Below are 19,862 nucleotides of genomic sequence, written 5' to 3' on the forward strand. Positions count from 1 at the left end.
GCACGAACCTGCACTTTTTCTACAATGGCATGTACCACACAGCCGGTGGCAAATGAAGCCGTAATATGCCTGTCGTGTGGCGTCACCTAGCATTTAATGCATAGGATCTAATGCAGCCTGAGATGTTCACCTGTTACACGCTAGGTGGCCCAGCGTACATGGCTATTTTATTTTTTACATTTCTAGGCTAGGTGGCTCGAGCTACCGCCCGTTCCGAAGGGAAAAGCCGCAGTATCCATCCATCCATTGGTGGTAATGGTCATCGAAGAAATGCCTGCGAAATATAGCAGCCCCAAAGACGAGACAAGTCTGGTTACGAAAAAGCTACAGACACGGACAGCTGCCAACCTTGTCCAGGCTTTTGGGCTGCTATATTTCGAAGGAGTGTTACAGAGGTATTACACGGACATCTGCGAACGGCTGCAATGCTGGTTTGATTTGGATGGTTGCTGGGGGAACTGGAAAGCCATTGGCTGCTCTCTTTTTTGGATGCGGTGTCGAGGTCTGGTTGGAACTGCCCTGTGGAAATCCCAGGAAAGCACGCCCTCGTGGTATCAGTAGCGAGATTCAATTTCTGATGATGTAATCCTGGCGGATCCAGAGCCTCGGTTTTGGGGGGGGGGGGGGGGGGGGATGGGCGGTTTCTTTGTCGAAGCGCGTAACTGCTGGGGAGGGGAGAGGGGGCACCTAATGTGTGACCTGGTGTTTTAGGGGAGCGGCCATCGCTCAACCGCACCCCGCTCCCTCCTGCTGGATCTGTCACTGCCCAACATCGCGCTCGAGGATAGTGCAAAGCAAATGTAAGGCAAAACCGAGTAATGACCATCATCCTTAATAGGTCATCGGTGCCTCCCATTCTTTCACGGACGATAACATCGCATACTTTATCTCCACCACGTAGATCCGACACATTTACCGGATTTATCGAAAATTCAGCTGCATGAGGGCAGTTGTTTATCACTGAATGAAAAGTCTTGAAAGTGGACTTTTATGCACCAAGAGGGAGCGCTCTTGACCGCATAGCACTAAAGTCCTTCGATTGGTGATTCCCAATTGGTTCTGGGTCAAAATCGCGAGTCAAAAACCGCGACAGCAAAAACCGCGAGTCAAAAACCGCGAGATCCAAAAATCGCGATAGACAAAAATCGCGATAGGAAGCATTAGCGACACACAAATATCGCGACACCAAAAACAGCGAGTAGGGGAAAACAGCGGCAGGCAAAAAACGCGACAGCCGAAGACCGCGACAGCTAAAAACCTTACTCACTCTCCTTTAGAAGGGAGGATGAAAGGGGGGCATGAGGATATGAAAAGTAGGCTAACTTCCATTCCGGGAATGGGGCCCACAGAGGGCCATCCTAAAAATTTCAGATTAAGACATTTGATGAAAGTGTGTGTGTCAATTTACCTGGTAGCACGAAAGGTTTTGTGTATACAGTTTGTTTCCCAGAAAAAAAGAAAAAGAAAAACTCACATAAACATGACGTTACAGGGTCCATACGTGTTCTGGTTCGGTGGTCACTGGGGGTCAGCGCCCTTTGCCGCCGTAAAAAAGTTTTGCTAGTCCCCCAGGAGAATTGGGGACAGAAGGAGCGGCCGAATCATGACCGATCCAGAAGCAATGCTTTTTCAGAGCCCCGAACAGCCGAGTAGCAGACGACAGCTAAGGCGTCAGCGCGAGGTCATGAGCAAATCACAGGCTTTTACTGCTCTCCACCACCGTTGCGCACACCGGTCCCTTTTTGCGGCGTACTTTAAATTCAATTTCTGCGATAATTATGATACTGTGGCGTGAATTACTTCTCATGGCGCATCTTACTGGCCTAATTAATAGTTTTGTAGGAAGAAAGCAGGGTATTAAAAATGACTTCTGTGCTACTTTAAACTACAGCTTTCGATGTGCTCAATCTGTATACTTCACACTTGTACGTAACGCGTTACTTGTAATCAATTACATTTTTTAGTAATTTTTCGAGTAATCGATTACTCAGTAATTGGTTATATTTCCGGCAGAGTGAACGTGATAGCTGACGCGGGCAGGGAATGAGTGTATATGCCATTCTCTAGCTCTTCCATGTCCGTATTTGTACGGCGTCCGGCGGAGACCAACATATTTCAAGTCTTGTCAAATGTCTGAAACACTGCTAGTCAGCACCGGCGTGCTCAAAAAGTATCTTCTTCAATTCTATGCAGGTTTGCTCGCGGGTTTTGGCCATCGCGGTTTCTGCCTATCGCGGTTTTGCCTGTCGCTATCTTTGGACGTCGCCTTTTTTGCTTGTCGCTGTTTTTGACCCTCGCGGTTTTTACCTGTCGCGTTTTTTGCTAATCGCGGTTTTTGAAAATCGCGGTTGTTGACTCGCGATTTTGTCTGTCGCGGTTTTTGACTCGCGGTTTTTGGCGGTCACCTTCCCAATTCAGGGACTTTACATAGCACGCAGTATGGCAATCATCATCGCAGATGATACCGCTCTGTCTCCTGATAAGCTGAGAAAAAGGGGGCACACCTTTTTATGTATGAACTTTCTTTCCAATCGGAAGGTAAGACGATACGATTCTGAAGGTTGGTTGGCCCAGAACGTTTTATGCGACGAAGAGGGCTACCTGTTAGTGCCTAAAAATCCTCTCTCTAGTGAAAACAGATCTTCAGGGGAGCGCCGCTTGTCTTGCGTCAAAGCAAACAAACCGAAAGACAAGTCGTTGGAAAGCACTTACTTCAAAAAAGCTGGGATTATTCCAACTTAGCGCGGATGTTCTGATCCACGAGTATAGGTGTGCACGGTGAGGTTAAGTTCTTCCAGTGTTGAGATAACCTGATGCGTCGAGATAAGTAATCGCAACGCTCCTATTGGACAGCGCTGAGCACGGCGCTGCCCGCTGTCCAATAGACGTCAAACAGGGCGTCAGTCGTGAGGTTGCCCAGCCAGCCCACACCGCATAGCACGCTCTGCGCCAACCATTGCCACGAATGGTATCGTTATCTGCCCTGATTTGTTGAAAACGGGAGGCGTACTCATTTTTTGTGACAGTTATGCTGTTCATAATTGTCACAGAAAAGGCGTACGCCTCCCGTTTTCAACAAATCAGGGCAGATAACGATATCATTCGAGATGATGGTTGGCTAGGAGCGTGCTATGCGGTGAAGTTCATCTTTAAGAGTGCAGCTGTGAGGCCGATAACGGCGAGCCCTTTCAACACCACCACCACCACCAATAGAAGCGTTCGGTTATCTTGCTTGATGCATCAAGTTATCTCTATACTGAACGAACGTCCGCTCTAAAAACAGAACTTCATCGCATAGCACGTAGTACGCCAATCATTGTCGCGAACGATAGGGTTATCGCTTTTGATTCGAGGAGACGGGGAGGCGTACGCCTTTTTGTGACAATTACCATATATCCAAATTGCCCATAAAAAGGCGTACGCCATCCTCCCCTTCGAACCAGAAGCGATAACCCTATATCATTCGTGGCAATGGTTGGCGCACATCGTGCTATGCGGTGAGGCTTTGCTTTTAGAGTGTAGCAGTCATCGCTACAGTAATACGCATTCGTGCGCTACGAAAATTTTCTACCAGATGGTATGTCTGCATAAGAGTGCACGTCTCGTTCTGTGTTCTCGTTCTGTTGGGGAGGCGCCTATCTGGGACAAGATAACCTGTCCCAGATAGGCGCCTCCTCCCATTTTCAACAAATCAATGCACAGAATGATATCATTCAGAATCATGGTTGGCTAAGAGCGTGCTATGCGGTGAAGTTCTGTTTTAACAGTGTAGGTAAGTTTTATCAAGTTGTACGATAGTCGGGATTTCCAATGCTCGCTTCTCCTGCGTGACTATGTCACTGAAAGGTCTTGGAAATACTATAGTTGGACTGCGATTTCAAACTGGTAATCAACAGCGGGTCAGCTTAAAGAGTTGTGAGTCTAGTACAAGCGTGTAAAAAACCACAGGGCACATCCGAAGGGTCACACCCGAGCGACATGCCGCAACACCGACAGGCAGACCGCTCGTCAGTCTAACACCAGCGCTACCACCACCATGACACGAACAACTAATGTATGGCCACTGGGATGTTTGATGTAAGTGGATAGTATCCGTCAACAGTGCCGGATTTACAGTGGTGGGGGCCCGGGGCAGCATGCATGGCAGTTAGCATGGCATGTAACATTTTACTGGTCTTGTCCAGTCTGTCTAAAATATCGTCCCAAAACACCACATAAATTCCTGTTCCAAATCAATGACACCGCCTGCTTTAAAGCGCACTTCAGTCATTTTATCTCGATTGCTAGCAATAACTTCCAGCGTGTTTAAGAAAAGACAGCCTGACTGCTCTGACAGCGACCGCTCTACAGGACCACCGTGTGCTGCTGACCGTCGTCGGTACGGGAACAGGCTGCTTTTCTGAGAAGTCGCCGGACATCGTTGTGGTGATGTTACTAATCTACTTGTGTTTAACTCGTATACTTGCTCGTGGAAACTTAAAAAAGGCAACATCAACGGGGCACTCGGCAGCTAATTTTGCCAGCATATGCAGATATGCAGACAGCGCACTGAACAAGGAACCCACGTGCCAACTCGTGCTTGAAGACCTTTGTACCTTCCACTCATGGACGCACCATTGTCGTAGGACTCCCATACCTTCCTTGATGTTTACGCTTTGTGCGTCGAGTAAACTGATTAAATCTTCGAACATGCCCTCAACATTATGCCCCTGGTTAAGCATGAACCTTACACGATACAAAGTAACCGCTCTGTGGCTGAAACACACAACAGGCTCACACAATTAAATGCGTCACCTCGAGGCTTGTGTTAACACAAGCCTCAAATAAGTATGTTTTATAATGTTGTTAGAAACTAGTCTTTCATCGGAAACTACTAGACCACTCATGTGGTTTGGTGTTCCCCTCGACCCATCAATATTTTTTATGGACCATCAAAAATCCTGGTGGAGCCTGATGACATGGTCGGTCCTAAATTACATCCATCGCAAACTAATCCGATTTCTTTTTCTTCAATAGACCTCTACCCGAGAAACGTCATCATGACGTTGGTAGACAGACTGAAACCGAAACAAATCGGAAGGGGAGGGCTGGGTTTCACGAATGGGCACTTGTTCGCTGTTCCTCCTGTTGAAAGAAAAGTAGGACCGAAGGTCGCGTCCCTTTCAGAGACCATCGTAATCCCCTCAAGACCGTAACTTTCGAGCGCGACCTTGCTCTCCCATAGCTTTGAGCGTAGTTCAACTGTACCAAATTGGTGGCGCTGTTGAACACTATGACGTCATTTGTTTACAAACAGGGAGAGATCTATAGGGCAGCCTAAAATATGGCTGCATCTCCGAGGTCCTAATGTGTTCTGAAAAGTTTTCATTCACAACCTTTGCATAAGTGTCAAATGCCCGACGACCAGATTTTTAGGCCGCGCAAGCAAAGACGCGGTCCACCCACACTCTTAAAAATGAACTTCACCGCATAGCACGCTCCTAGCCAACCATTATCTCGAATGATATCGTTATCTGCCCTGATTTGTTGAAAACAGGGGGCGTACGCCTTTTCTGTGACAATTATGAACAGCATAAGTGTCACAGAAATGGCGTACGCCCCTCGTTTTCAACAAATCAGGGCAGATAACGATATCATTCGAGATAATGGTTGGCTAGGAGCGTGCTATGCGGTGAAGTTCATTTTTAAGAGTGCAGGGGCAGGACCGCGTAGAGGCTCTGATGGGCCATTGGAAACTGTCCCTGATGTGTTTCTTTCTTTTCTCATTTATTTCATAAGACCTGAAATATAGATGCATCTCCGAAGTCTAGGCCTGTACCGAAAATGTTCATGATTTTCAAGATCTTCAGAAAAAAATCTTCCCGGAAACAGAACCGCCAAGGGTACCGCCCTGACGACCGTATCCTCAAGTGTGTATTCCCACCAAGTAAGTGAACTACCTATGGAGGTCTACACCCTTTTAGATCTTTTACACCGACTCAATCTTACATACCAGGTAACAACGCTCCCATGTATGGCTATACCGGGTGTTTCAGTTAAATCCCCGGACTAAATAATTCGATTCGCGAACCGGTGCACCAGTCGAAGAAGTTCCTTTTTTACAAGTATATGTCCGACACCGCCTACAACCTGCGTACCGCGTGAAAGAGTGGGAGGCGCTCATTATTTAAATAAAAATTCAAATGAATGACAGCGCGCAATCCACACACGGTAATTTATTTCCACTACCAAGAGCACGAAATGCCGCCCATCCCGCTGCGAGACATCGAGGGGGCAGAGACGACTAACAGTGCTCTACTCAACACCCGTCATGCTATACAGGCCTGCTATACGATGTCACAGGCCACCCGGCAACAAACATAAACTAAAAGCATGTTCTGCTGACTCCCTGTACTCTCAAGTGGGACAGACGGGTGACGTTACACCAAGGTGCGAAAAGCGCTCATGCCGCGGCAGGACATCATGCGCTAAGCGCCACTGAAGACTTGCTCGGCGGGCGTCAAGCCAACCAGCAGTGGTCCTACCCCACGCTATGCCATAACGTATGACTTCAGGTGGCGAGCCACGCGCTCGGAACGCGAGCGTGTGTGTGTGTCAAAACAGAAAAAAAAAATAGTACCAATAGGCTGCCATCTACGCGAGGCTGATACATACGACCTCTAGATACCCATTCCACAGACGCCCCAGATAAACAGAAAAGCTGCACGTATAGCAGCCTCTAGAGTAGTTTGCGGAGGGATGCAAATATTGGCTAAATACAAATATTTGAGCAAATTCAGCATGAGCAAATATGAGAATTCTGAGCAAACAAATATTTGCTCAGAAACCAATACGCAGCTAGACGCCCTGTGCAGGTATTGGGGAGTACGAGCTCTTTCAAGTCGCGGAGGACAGGAACACTACGCATTTGGACATGTGCCAAGCAGCTTGGACATATTCGCTGAAGAGATGGAATCATAGCCTATAGAACGAGTACGACATTCTTCACTGGAATACCAAAGGACGTGGAGCACGACGGTTTGAGGTTGACGAAAAGTAGTGCGCTTTTCTCTCTATTGATCTGGTGCATTAGAAACCCTACCGTAGCTTTCGATTACCCGGAGAACATTCCCGATAACTTCCTCCTCAGTCAGGATGAGAGATAAGTCGTCTGCATATACGAAAAGCGGTAACACGGCCTGGGTACGGTGATCGTATTGCCAACTGTAGGATGGGACAAGCCGGTGATCGATGCCTCGTAACGTGTGTATTGTCATCAAGCAGGAGATCTACCTATGGAGGTAGGCTCCTTTACACTAGACGCGCACTATGCTGAAAGGCAGGATAACAACGCTCCTAGGGAGCTTGCTGTTTGTACGGGCCGTACCATGCGAACAATCCATGATATACGGGAGAGTCGCGACGGAGGACAGTACAAGCCTAGCAAAAAGGGCAGAAGAGAACGTGGAAATGGATATTTACACAAAAGCCAGATTACCTGGGAAACAACAGAACGTCCATACTCGGGTTGACACCATGATCTCGTTACCTGTTAGATTCGACGGTGCGCTGGACAACATGGAGCCTAATAGAATCGGTGGTGGTGGTGGTGGTGGTGATAGGGCTTGCCGTTAATAGAATCGGGCCTCCCTCATAACGGAAATAAAAACGGCCATACGGGGGCAGGAGCTGACAACTACAAAATATTCTGCGCGCTGTGATGTTCTGGAACCAAGATCGCTCGATGCAAGATCCAACGTGGATACTACCTTTCATCCTCACGCGCGTGAACTTTTCACCGCGAAAGACCGCATCAAAATTGTCGGAAATAAATTGTGAAACGGGCACTAAAATGCGAAAATTTATCCGCGCGGCATGGAAGGTTACGTTAAACAAGAGAGAACTCATGTTCTGAGGCTGGAACAACATAGAAAGGACAAGCACATACAAAGCCTCAAATTGCCTAAAAAATGAACGATGAAAGTCACTGCAAAGGTTAGCCAGCTGTAGGATTCGAACCCACATCTTCTGGATTACTGGTCCAGGGCTCTGCCAATTGAGCTAAGGTAACACGCCTTCTCGGCGACTTCCAAGAGTGCGTCATCTGAAGGGACAAACCAGCCGCTCTCTCTCACTCATCCTCCTTTCACTCTTACATTTTTGCTCACCCATACACACATACATACGACGGGATCGACGCAAGCGGCAACTGTTGAACAAGAGAGAACTGATGTTCTTAGGCTGGAACAACATAGAAAGGGCAAACACATACAAAGCCTCAAATTGCCTAAAAAATGAACGATGAAAGTCACTGCAAAGGTTAGCCAGCTGTAGGATTCGAACCCACATCTTCTGGATTACTGGTCCAGGGCTCTGCCAATTGAGCTAAGGTAACACGCCTTCTCGGCGACTTCCAAGAGTGCGTCATCTGAAGGGACAAACCAGCCGCTCTCTCTCACTCATCCTCCTTTCACTCTTACATTTTTGCTCACCCATACACACATACATACGACGGGATCGACGCAAGCGGCAACTGTTGAACAAGAGAGAACTGATGTTCTTAGGCTGGAACAACATAGAAAGGGCAAACACATACAAAGCCTCAAATTGCCTAAGAAATGAACGATGGACGATGAAAGTCACTGAAAAGATTAACCAGCTGTAGGAGTCGAACCCACATCTTCTGGATTACCAGTCCAGGGCTCTACCTGGGCTCCCTGGACCTGTAATCCAGAAGATGTGCGTTCGAGTCCTGCAGCTGGCTAACCTTTTCAATGACTTTCATCGTTCAAGGTTACGTTACCTTGGCACCAAACAAACAAAACGAACCGGAGTCATCCGTTGTCTCGTTCGTTACTTATGAGTTTCACACATTCTCACATTCTTTTTAGTGATAGATGTATCGTTGTGATAGGGAACTAAACGCGGAACATCTATACAGGGTCGTTCCGGCACATACGTCACGCCTTCTCATTCATCACTATGGCTCGGAAGGCTAGGCACTTGCCTATAAATGCCTAGAAAAGTCTAAATGCGACATTTGCAAGGGTTGCCCTGCCTTATTATGAACTCTATTGAACTGTAGTCTCTTTTTTTTTCTTCACATTTTTAGATGCTGTAACAGCTTCTTTTAGAGACGTGAGTACGCCTTTCAGGCTCATGCTGCGTGCTTAATTTTGCTTTTCGTTTCTGCTTGTATGTGCCGTTTGTCTTTTTGCGTTTGAGTTTTTTTTTTAGCATCTTGGTTTGCTAGATGGGGTTCATGAATATTTTATCGAAAGATTTGGCACTACTTGGCTTTTCAGATATTCCAGGGCCGAAAAATAAGCGTCATAGCAATATATCGTGGTTGTAGGCCGTCTGAGCATTCGTGTACCAGAGCCGTTCAGGGCCAGAGACCATTCGTGCGCCTCCCACTCCTTCACACGGCGTGCAGGTTGTAGGCGGTATCGGATAGATATTCGTAAAAAAAGAGAGTTCTTCAAATGGTGCACCGGTTCGCGAATTATTTACCCCGGGGATTTAACTGAGACACCCGGTATATGCTGCTCTCACAACCTTAAGGGGAAAAAATTGTAACGATTAAACCAAAAACACCCGGTATTTCGACCTCAGATGTTTATCATCCACTCTGTTGCACAGACCAGCTGCACCCCCCCCCCCACTCCCCCAAAATGACGGAGGTGGTCGGCTAATCATCTGCTGTCTGACAATCCAATAACTGTCCTTTCCTGTCCATTTCCTTTTTATTCCCCCCATTCCACCAAGCGCTGGGGTAGAGTATCGCCTGTTGCGATGAAACTCCCCACTCTCCAAGGCCGAAAATAAAGTTGTTGTTGTTGTTGTTCCTTTTCCTTTCTTTTTTCTTAGTAAACACATTCTCCCCTATAATGATGATGATGACGATAATAATAATAATAACCAGAGTAATAATAATAAAAGGAAATGTGATAAAGAAGTTTGTGGCGAAATGGCACGTGCATCGAACCAAGATATTTCGTAGCAGCGCGTGTTGAGTCTGATGGTGGGGTTTCTCCAACGTTGCAGCTCGACGTCCGAATGTCAAAAGAGGCTCTCAAGGATGGTGCGAAAGGTACTGGCGTTTTCAGCAACGTTCGCCACCTTTAAGATGCCCCACACTCTTAAAAATGAACTTCACCACATAGCACGCTCCTAGCCAATCACCATCCCGAATGACAACGTTCTCGCCCCTGATTTGCTGAAAACTGGAGGCGTACGCCTCCCGTCTTCAACAAATCAGGGAAGATAACGATATCATTCGAGGTTATGGTTGGCTAGGAGCGGGCCATCTGGTGAAGTTCATTTATAAAAGTGAACGTTCTCGACCCTGATCCGTAGAAAAAGAGAGGCAGAGCCTATTTCGTGGCCATTATGTACTGCATAAGGACACACAAATGCAGTGCAGTTTCTTGAAAATCCGGGGCGTCCGCACCTTTTTTCTTTGTATTTTTTTGACACTTCACTCTCAAAACAAAGCTTCACCAGATAGCACGCTGAAGGCCAACCATTGTACAGAGTGATACCTGTATCACTTTTGATTTGTGCAAAGCGGGGGCGTACGCCTTTTTGTGACAATTAACATTTCTGCGTAAGTGCCACAAAAAGGCGTACGCCTCCAGTTTTCAACGAATCAGGGGAGAGAGCTGTGTCACTTGGGATGATGGTTGGCTAGGAGCGTGCTATGTGCTGAAGTTCATTTTTAAGAGTGTGTGGTTCGGGTGTTAATTGTCAAAGACAAGCATAACATCGTCTCACCTCCTTGTTTTAAAGTCAGTCAGAATCGAGGGATAAAGGTACCACTCCGTGCACTGCCCTCTAAAATCTCAATCTGAGGGTCTGATTCTGAGCGGGTATGTGGTAAAGGTCTAGGTGCTGCAAGACTACGTCTTACATTCTTTGCGTTATCAGATTCTTTGAAATGCTGTTTACTCCACCGGGTGCGACACAACAAACGCTGTGTATGCTGCATACGCAGGGATATAGGAGAAGAGGGAGATAAGGGCTTGTGGTAATGTAGAGGCAATCTGGGAACCGTTCGATAGGCTTCCCGGATTAAGAAGCCCTTACTGTCAGGTTAAAAAGCGACTCTGGCAGCTGCACTATACCTCAGTTGCACCGTGGAGCTTCTGTAGATCACCTCTTCAATATAGTACGGTATGGATTTTTAGATGCACCTGCCGCTGATTTAGATTTCCACTGTCATGTCAGTGTTTCTCTCGTTTTAGGTATCCGTTGCCTAGTATTGAAAAGAACTGTGTAATTCATAGCGGTAGGCCAATTCATAGTGGTAACCTAATTTGTTACTTCTATAATAGAGGCTCTAATAGGTATCTCTGATACAGCGTGTCGACAGAAAGCTGTCATGGGCGTACACTGCCCAGATTTAGAAGACATTGGAATCGCCATCGAGAGTGCCTTTGCGTTCTATACATGTACTTAATTATTACGTGAAGGTTGCCAGACGGCAAGCTATCGACAACTTGCATGTTTTCTGACCTTCGGCTGCCTGCTCTCTCTCGTGTGTGTGTGTGTGTGTGGTATTGCAGATTGTCGTTTCTTGGTTGTTCATGGTGCGTTTCTGATGTTGAGTACATACACATGTGGAGGCATAACGCAATTGAGGAAGGCCACCAAATATTGCAAGCAGAACCAGTGCACTTATTCTTTCACCAACACAAAAACAACTGTTAGCTCGCTGTCCAGTTCCGTATGGTTTCCACTATACTTGTACCTCACTGTTACTGTTGTTACTGTTATTAACTGTTGTTACTTGTACCTCAAAGTCAATGTTTTCTAACATGTGTCAGGAGCCTGACTGTTAACATCTCGTTCTGCACTTTTGCCTAAAATTTCTGTATAAAATTCAGTACAAGGCAACTTGACCATCATAAAAGGCATTGTCCATAAGAGTAATTTGCATGCTTCCCTGTTGTTCAAATGCAATGACTCCGCAGCACGATGCGCAAACATATACCATTATAACGCGAAAGTCTTCGCACACTTGCCGCTATTGGGCTCCAGCTAACGAAACACGCTGTATTTCCGGACATGGTCTCCACGGAGTTCGGACACAAGGGTCAATACATCTTATCATACAGGGAACTGCCATGCGTAAATCGCACGTGTCAACAAAGTCCCGGGGCCTTACACACAACTCTCTTTGCAGAAGGTACCGTGCCCGGAAACGTCGATGGCGAAACCAGGACAGTGTCCACGGTGACGGACCCAGTGAGTTGTGCTTACATTATTAAACTTCCATATAGTATATCACGTCCTCGACTCTCAGTAAAAGTGTTGCATGCTTTTCTATCCTCTCTTGCGCGCAGTCTGGTAAGGTGACCACAACGACAACAACGAGACGGAAGGTTTCATCGACGAATCAGCTGTCCGAGTTTACGGACGTGCCGCTGGACGGCAAGCGTAGTGTCACCAGAATCCGTAAGATTGTCAAACGCACAATCGTCCGGCAGCCTGATGGCTCTGAGAAGGTCATTGAGGAAATCACTGTGGAAGGGGACCCGAAGCTCCTACCAGACTCAGGGGTGAGATCTTAGAGTAATGTTCGTATAGCACTGTACATTGGTATTTTCTTTCATAACCCGAATTCTGCGTAGTCTATAGCCTGTCTTTGGATGCTTGTACCGCGCACAATGGAGCAACGAACGGAACTATGCGATTCTGGTACCTTATTATTCCATTCCCCACATCACCACCAGCAATGGGGCAGAGGATCGCCCCTGGCGCTGAAACTCCCCGTTCATCGTCTCACAACAAAGTTGTTGTTGCTGATCTCGGTCAAACCAGGATCAGGTAACATGCTATGCGTTCAACACGATATGCCCAATGCTGGCATGACCAGCTCCCGTGGCGTAGTGGTTAAGGTGATCGCTTTCCACGCCGAGACTGGGAGGTGACACGAGTTCGAATCCTGTCACCGGCTGTGCTGTCTGAGGTTTTCCCTGGGTTTTCCGAAGACTTTCCAGACGAATGTCGGCACAGTTCCCCTTGAAGTCTGCCGAGGACGCACACTAGCCCCCCTATCCCCCACTCTTTCCTGCTGTCCTCTCTCCATCTGTCCATGTGTGTACGCCGCTCATAGCAACCGTTGCTTCGCGGCGCCAACATAGAATTTAAAAAAAAATGATGGCATCTTGCCCTGCCCTGTCCACACGCTTCAGAAAGTGTATGCTGTGTTCTGATCATATCCTGTATAATGCGCAGAGCGCCAAAGGAAAAACCAGCAGCACCAGTCTCCTCAGGCCCACACGGGGATCACAGACCAGCACGCCGACCCGGTCTCCATCAATACAGCCACCTCAGATCACTGGAGGTCATGTAAAGGCCACCGACAAGCAATTCAGAGAGGAATGCCTCGAGCGGCATAACTTCTACAGGGCTAACCACGGCGTGCCTCCTCTCAAGCATAGTGATGAGGTACTTCACTTCAAAACATGCTGATGAAGCGATACGTGAACCTCACACACAGTGCGCTCTCGTACAATTTTTTCTAACAGCTCACTAAAGTTGCTCAAGACTGGGCTGATACCTTGGCGAAGCGCGATAGGTTCGAGCACAGACCCAACAATACATACGGAGAGAATATCTACATGGCCTGGTCGTCGGATCCCAACAAGGAGGTCCCGGGTAAGCCTCTTTGAACATGGACGTACATTCAATGGACCTTTTTCACGTACGCGTCGTATCCTAACGGCTCTCCAACGAACCATGCTCGGCGCGCGTCAAAATCCACGTGGATAGCACAGAGGATCACAAGCGGTCCAGAGTGGGGCCGACTAGTGACTCTAGGGTCGACAAGGTCGCGCCATTCGTACGGTCTCCCCATTGGTCCCCACTTCTGTCATCCGCATAGTGCGCCATCTAGTGAAGACGGAGATAATCCTCTCCGGCGCCTCAAGGTCATACGCATGCACATAGGCCATTGTGAAAAAGGTCCAATGGACCATTGTCACGAATGATAGGGTTATCGCTTCTGATTCGAAGAAAGAGGGAGGCGGACGCCTTTTTTCCAAACTGACACAAAAAGGCGTACACCTCCCTCCTCTTCGAATCAGAAGCGATAACCCTATCGTTATTTATTGTATATATAGAGTGTGCGTAGAATGTCATATCATTCGTGACAACGGTCAGCGCAGAACGTGTTATGCGGTGAAGTTGTTTTTAGGGTGTATGCAACTACCAAGATGACTACTTACTAGAATTCATTACCTCTTTAATTAGGGGATTTTGTGCAAAAGCGGGAGTTAAGCGGGATAAGAGTTCACTAATGAATTTTTGGTAATTAGTCATCTTGTAGTTGCGTACACATTCTTCTAGGGGATGTCAGCCTGGCCGGAGCACTGAACTGCAATTTCTGTAACGGATAAAAACAGATACAAATAAACGCTCTGTATATTTACATTTTTGACGGGATACCCGCTTATTTCCTTTAACAGAGAGAAATAACCAGTTCATTTTGTGTTCTTCTATAGGAGGGGACGCCGTTGACTCTTGGTACAGCGAGATCAAAGACTATACATTCGGCGTAGAACCCCGCACCCTCGCATCTGGTCATTTCACTCAGGTCATGTGGAAGGGCAGCACAGAAGTGGGCACCGCTCGAGCTCGGAGCGCCACGGGGAAGATTCTCGTCGTTTCCAACTACAGTCCAGCCGGGAACGTTGTTGGACACTTCGCCGAAAACGTTCCACCCCCGCGAAAGTGATACGAGCTCCATTGCCTCATGAGCAAAAAATTATCCGGGTTTACGCGCGATGTTCTACAGCTTTTTCTTGATATATTGATTTTTATACATCAAATTTTTTAGCAGCGCAAGATTACTCGCACCATTCCTTGACACGCTGGCATGCGCGGGAGCACCCAATTATGGACAATATTTGCAATATATGTTGGCCAGCACACCGTAATGTTGTCGGCGCATAGTTGGAATGAGGCTAATATTCCAGAGTCTATATACGTGGCCTTTAGCGATATATCGCTTTGGCAGTACGTGTTGCATTCCGCATTAGTTTCATTATTATATAGTTTTATGCAGACAAACAAATTAAACGAAGTTATTGAGTCATTTTATGTGTTGGTATCAGGGTGTTTCAGTTAAACCCCCGGCCTAATTCACGAGCCGGTGCACGAATTGAACTGTCTTTTGGCAAGTATCTGTTCAATCCCACCTACAAGCTGCGCACCTTGTGGGTGAGTGGGAGCCTCCAATTATTTAAATAAAAATTCGAATGAGTTTCGTGAAAAGCCTAACTTCTAAAGCAGGACCCCGTCGGCATTAAAACGGGTTTGGGTTGTAAAGGGTCCGTTTGGAGACCTTCAGTGAACACCTTCTGAGAGAAACATCTGCCATCGAAGCGGGTCATTCGTTGCAGTTTTTTTTTTTCAGTTTTTTTTTTGCGTTGCAGTTGCATATTTTTGTCGCGGTCATGAGGAAAATGACTCTCTTCACTCTCTTATCGACCAATAAATTGCGTGTTCTTGAGCTTACAACGGGGAGTGCTGAAGAAAATGTAACAGACCGCCCAAACCGCTTATCTAACTGATATGCGCCCCTGTTATGATCGCACGGACGAAACACACATATAATACCTTGACATCACGTGCTTTCCACTTTTTCCTCAGCACTCCCCGTTGCGAAGCAAACTGACGAACACGTAATTCACAAGTGGACAAGGAAGTGGGAGAGCGTCCTTTTGCGCTTCACCGCGACCAGCCGGGTATATATGTTAATATGCAAACCAAAACCAATTAATTACTGCAACAAATCATCCGCTTCGGTGGCAGATTGTCCTCTAAAAGGTGTCCAGTGAAGGGTCCAAAAGAGAGTAGTACCCATTTTAATGCCGACGGCGCCCTTCCTTAGAAGTCATGTTTTTCACGAAAACATTTGAATTTTTATTTAAATAACGAATCTGTCCCTTCAAATCAGGAGCGATAGCCCTATCATACGTGACAGTGGTTGGCGCACAACGTGCTGTGCGGTGAAGTCCTGTTCTGAGAGTGTAGGATCCAATACACCCTGACAGCTGTTGACATGTTACGCGCTAGGTGGCGCTGCGTAAATGTTCAGTAACTGCTGGTGACAAGGGTAGTTGTAGACTGCCAGTGTGGCAGTCACTAATGGGACAAGGCTAGACAAGGCTGCTTACGAACAAACTACCGACATGGACAGCTGCCAGTCTTGTCTAGTCTTTTATGCTGGTATATTTCGCAGGCGTGCGACAGTGGTATACCAGCGGAATGGCCGACAAGCGGGTTAAGGCATCCCGATCGCTGGCGGTAGCCACGGTCGTGTTGAAGACTGGGAGGTGGTGGGTTCGAACCCTACCACCAGCCGTGCGGTCTGAGGTTCTCCCTGCGTTTTTCGAAGACTTTCCAGGCGAAACTCGGCACAGTTATTCCGAAGTCAACCCACGACGCATCCTAACCCTAACCCCGTGTCCTTCACTCCTTCCTGCTATCCTCTCTCCATCTATCCACGTCTGTACTGCGCTCATCGCCACAGTTGCTTCGCGGTGCTAAAACGGAATAAAAGAAAGAGGTATCTGCGACTGGCTACAGTGCTACTTTGACTTGAACGGCTGGGGAACTGGAACGCTATTGGCTGCTTTCTTTTCTGGATGCGGTGACGAGGTGTGACTGGAACTGCCCTGTGGGAATTCAAAAAAAGAAAAAAAAAATAAGAAGAAGAACGCAGGCATGTATAAGCAGCGAGATTCCATTCCTGAGGAAGTGGACACTCCACAAGTGGGTGCCGCAATGACAGTATACGTGTCATGAGCATTATTTTGGTACAGGATCGTAGGAGGACCACGAGCTTACTATTTTCTTTGTACTTTATTTAGTGATGCAGTATAACGCGTTGGTACCTCTCCGCATGTTAACCTGACCTTCCTTTGAGCTCAAGGATAGTGCCAAGCAAGTGTAAGACAAAACTGAGCAAAGACCATCATCCTTACAAGGTATAGTCAGTGCGTCAGTGCCTCCCGCTCTTAAACCAACAATAACAGCGCTCGCTTTATCCCTCCCCCCCCATGTACAGCTCCGGTCAACCTTAATAATAACAGCAGAAAAAATTCGGTCTCATTTCCCAGCGCGATAACAGTCACCCTGCGGGCACTGAGGGAATGTTAACTGAACAAAATCCTTGCGTTAAACAGAATGATAATTTTGTTCCATTGAGATTTCCCCATGGCCCCAGGGACTGCTGTTATCACTCCCAGGAACGGGCCACTTTTTTATTTTATTTTTTTCAGTGTTATTATTAAGGTTGACCGGAGCTGTACCTCCGACACCGCCGCTCGGGATCTACCGAAAATTCAGCTGCATGAGGGCAGCTTACTGAGTGATAACAGATCTACAGGAAAGTGCCGGTTGTCTTGTCTCAAGGCAAACAAATCGAAAGACAAGTCGTTTGGAAGCATTTGTCTCAAAAAGCTAGGATTATTCGAACGCTATACGCTGAAGCTCTGCCACTCTTAGAAAAAATGGCGGAGTAGTTACACCTTTCAGGAGGTAATAGCTGTCGCATATGTGATTCGGTGAGCGAGGGGGACGTACGCCTTTCTCCAGCAATTTGGATATATGATATAGTAACTGCTTTTACCACCCTTTTACGCACTCTATCAGACGCTATGTTGACCTAGGTGGTAACCACATAAGTTACCGTGCACCTTTTCACACCTTTTTCTCAGAGTATATAGTATATAGGTGCGTTTTCTCCTGAAAGTTAACTATTATTTAAATGGACCATGAAAGGATATTTGGCAAGCCCACGATCATCTTTATTTTGTTCCCCTGTACTAAACCATTCACTCTGTGAAATGTGAAGTTGAAAATCGTTCAAATTACGAAAATATTCTATATTAACCACGGGCGTGAACGGAAGCTGCTATGGCCTGCCTCCGAGGCGAACTGGCCGTGACATCATACACAGAACATGTTGCCGATTCGCGGACGGGCTTTTACGAGAAAACTGCACTGCACACAATTCAAACAAGCTTGCATACTTCGTCATGAAATATGTTCTAATTTGACTTGGAGACAAGATTGTAACTAACCGCTGATACAGAATCCTACGAGAAATGTAATATAGCCGTTGACTGCCAGCATGGTTACCGGAGCACGTTTTCCTCTTTGAACTTCTTCTTCGTCAGAACATACCTTCGTCGGTGACGCCTTACGAGCTGCTGCGTACCGAATGATCCATAGACGCTGTGTGTGTCGCATAATCTCTTCCTCCAGTGCTGATAATTTGCCTTTCGCCATATTTCAAGTGATTTCGACGGCAGATATACGACGTCGTTGTTGTCCAAACCGAAACCATGCACCCACGTGGTCCGGCGGGGTGTGCCCTCCTCGTCGTTCACAGTTGGCTGAGAGGATTGGATGGCGATGACGTAAGCCCACTTCGAAGGCATATATCCAGCGGTCACGCCCTGCTATTTTTGTCTGATTACTGCGCCCCCGTTGTACTGAATTCGGTTAAAAGTCGATGTGTGTACAATAGTGAGGGATCATGAGAACGGTTCCCTGCAGAGTACTCGGAATTCTCGAAAATCATTTCATGGTCCCTTTAATATGTGTTTCATGAAACAAATACATAAAATCCTGCTTCAAAACAGAAGTTTTGTTGCTTTTTAAACTTTTGAAAGATTCGAGATTCGCGAGATTCGTGGACTCGCAGAACCTCCCTTGGACTCGGATGCGGAAAATTCTGGATTCGTCCAATCTCTAATATATATGCTTGGAAATGTTTACTCGTTTGATGATAGAGCTAAATAAGAAAAGTAGCTGCGTCTTGCGCTTATTAGGCCAGACGACTATGCTGTACAACGTACTACATGTAGCAAGTAACAAGGCTAACATGAACCTCTGGACCTTGTCAGAGACACCAAAACCACAGCAAAAGACGAAGAAATCCCGAACCGTAAAAGTGTCGCAATCATCGTCATCACTCTCATTACACATTCCCACTACAACTCGTTGGACGGTTTGAAAATGATTCTTCTTCTCACTTTCATAACGCTGTTGTCTTCGGCAGCAGCAGCATCTGCCCAGCAGGACTCGGCGAAGATCGTCGCGCCGAGCGTCATCCACGCGGCCGTAAATAGCGTCGATGGCAAATCCAGAGCGAATCCGCAAGAGCCACAAGCCTCTGAATCTCTCAACGCTCGGCCGCTCAAGAACTACGACACGGAGTACGAGAGCGAAGAGGTGATTGACGCTTCAGGGGCACCGAAGGTAAACGCTAAGAAGGACAACCAATTTCTTCGAGACATCGAGAAACTTTACGCTCGCGGCTTTCGTCACTCGCACGCGCTAAGAACCGGCAGAGACCATAACGCAAACCCAGTATTTCAATATCGAAGTGACGAAAGTTTAGCGCACGAAAACTCCGTAGATGGACAGCGAGGCCGTCCCGTTATGCGCAATGTGGTCCTAGCCGGACGCAAAGCTGTCAATCTCTCGACCCTCCCGTTTATTCCAATGAAGCCGCACCTCACCGTTCAGTCCTGGGACCTGGGTAAGGATGACAAAGTAACTTTGTACGTTTCAGTAGCCTTCGAGAATAGGGCTTCGTTCAGCTGGCTCCTAAACGACCAGCACTTCGACGAGTACGATGCCTTGCAGACCGTCGACATGCACAACTTGGTATTCGAGAACAAGACATTCCATACTCGTGTTTGCATACTTGAGGTGGAACATCTTCTGAAGCTTCCTACGCGTACGGGAAAGTACGAGATCAACTGCACGGTAAGCGTCGACTACAACGAAGCATCTGTGGGTCACATCCTCGAACCGCAGCTCACGGATGACTGCCCGCCGGCGAACTGCTACGATCG

The 19,862-nt window shown here is 47.2% G+C and overlaps 1 protein-coding gene across 1 annotated transcript; it reads left to right on the forward strand.

Moving 5' to 3' along the window:
- Nucleotides 1-9,945: 9,945 nt before the first annotated feature.
- On the forward strand, nucleotides 9,946-15,082 carry LOC135368279 (Golgi-associated plant pathogenesis-related protein 1-like). The gene is made up of 6 exons (XM_064601453.1): nucleotides 9,946-10,072; nucleotides 12,167-12,228; nucleotides 12,327-12,542; nucleotides 13,222-13,434; nucleotides 13,515-13,644; nucleotides 14,490-15,082. The coding sequence occupies exons 1-6, from the start codon at nucleotides 10,039-10,041 to the stop codon at nucleotides 14,720-14,722; spliced, it is 888 nt and encodes a 295-aa protein (XP_064457523.1). The 5' UTR covers nucleotides 9,946-10,038; the 3' UTR covers nucleotides 14,723-15,082.
- Nucleotides 15,083-19,862: the final 4,780 nt, after the last annotated feature.

This window comes from Ornithodoros turicata, chromosome 9, assembly GCF_037126465.1.
Source record: "Ornithodoros turicata isolate Travis chromosome 9, ASM3712646v1, whole genome shotgun sequence".
Lineage (NCBI taxonomy): Eukaryota > Metazoa > Arthropoda > Arachnida > Ixodida > Argasidae > Ornithodoros > Ornithodoros turicata.

Bases quoted from the DNA above. Each gene is read 5' to 3' on its own strand.
- LOC135368279 (XM_064601453.1), top strand. From the start codon at position 10,039: ATGTCAAAAGAGGCTCTCAAGGATGGTGCGAAAG. The intron at 12,229-12,326 runs GTGAGTTGTGCT...TCTTGCGCGCAG, and splicing joins TGTCCACGGTGACGGACCCA to TCTGGTAAGGTGACCACAAC. The intron at 13,645-14,489 runs GTAAGCCTCTTT...GTTCTTCTATAG, and splicing joins TCCCAACAAGGAGGTCCCGG to GAGGGGACGCCGTTGACTCT.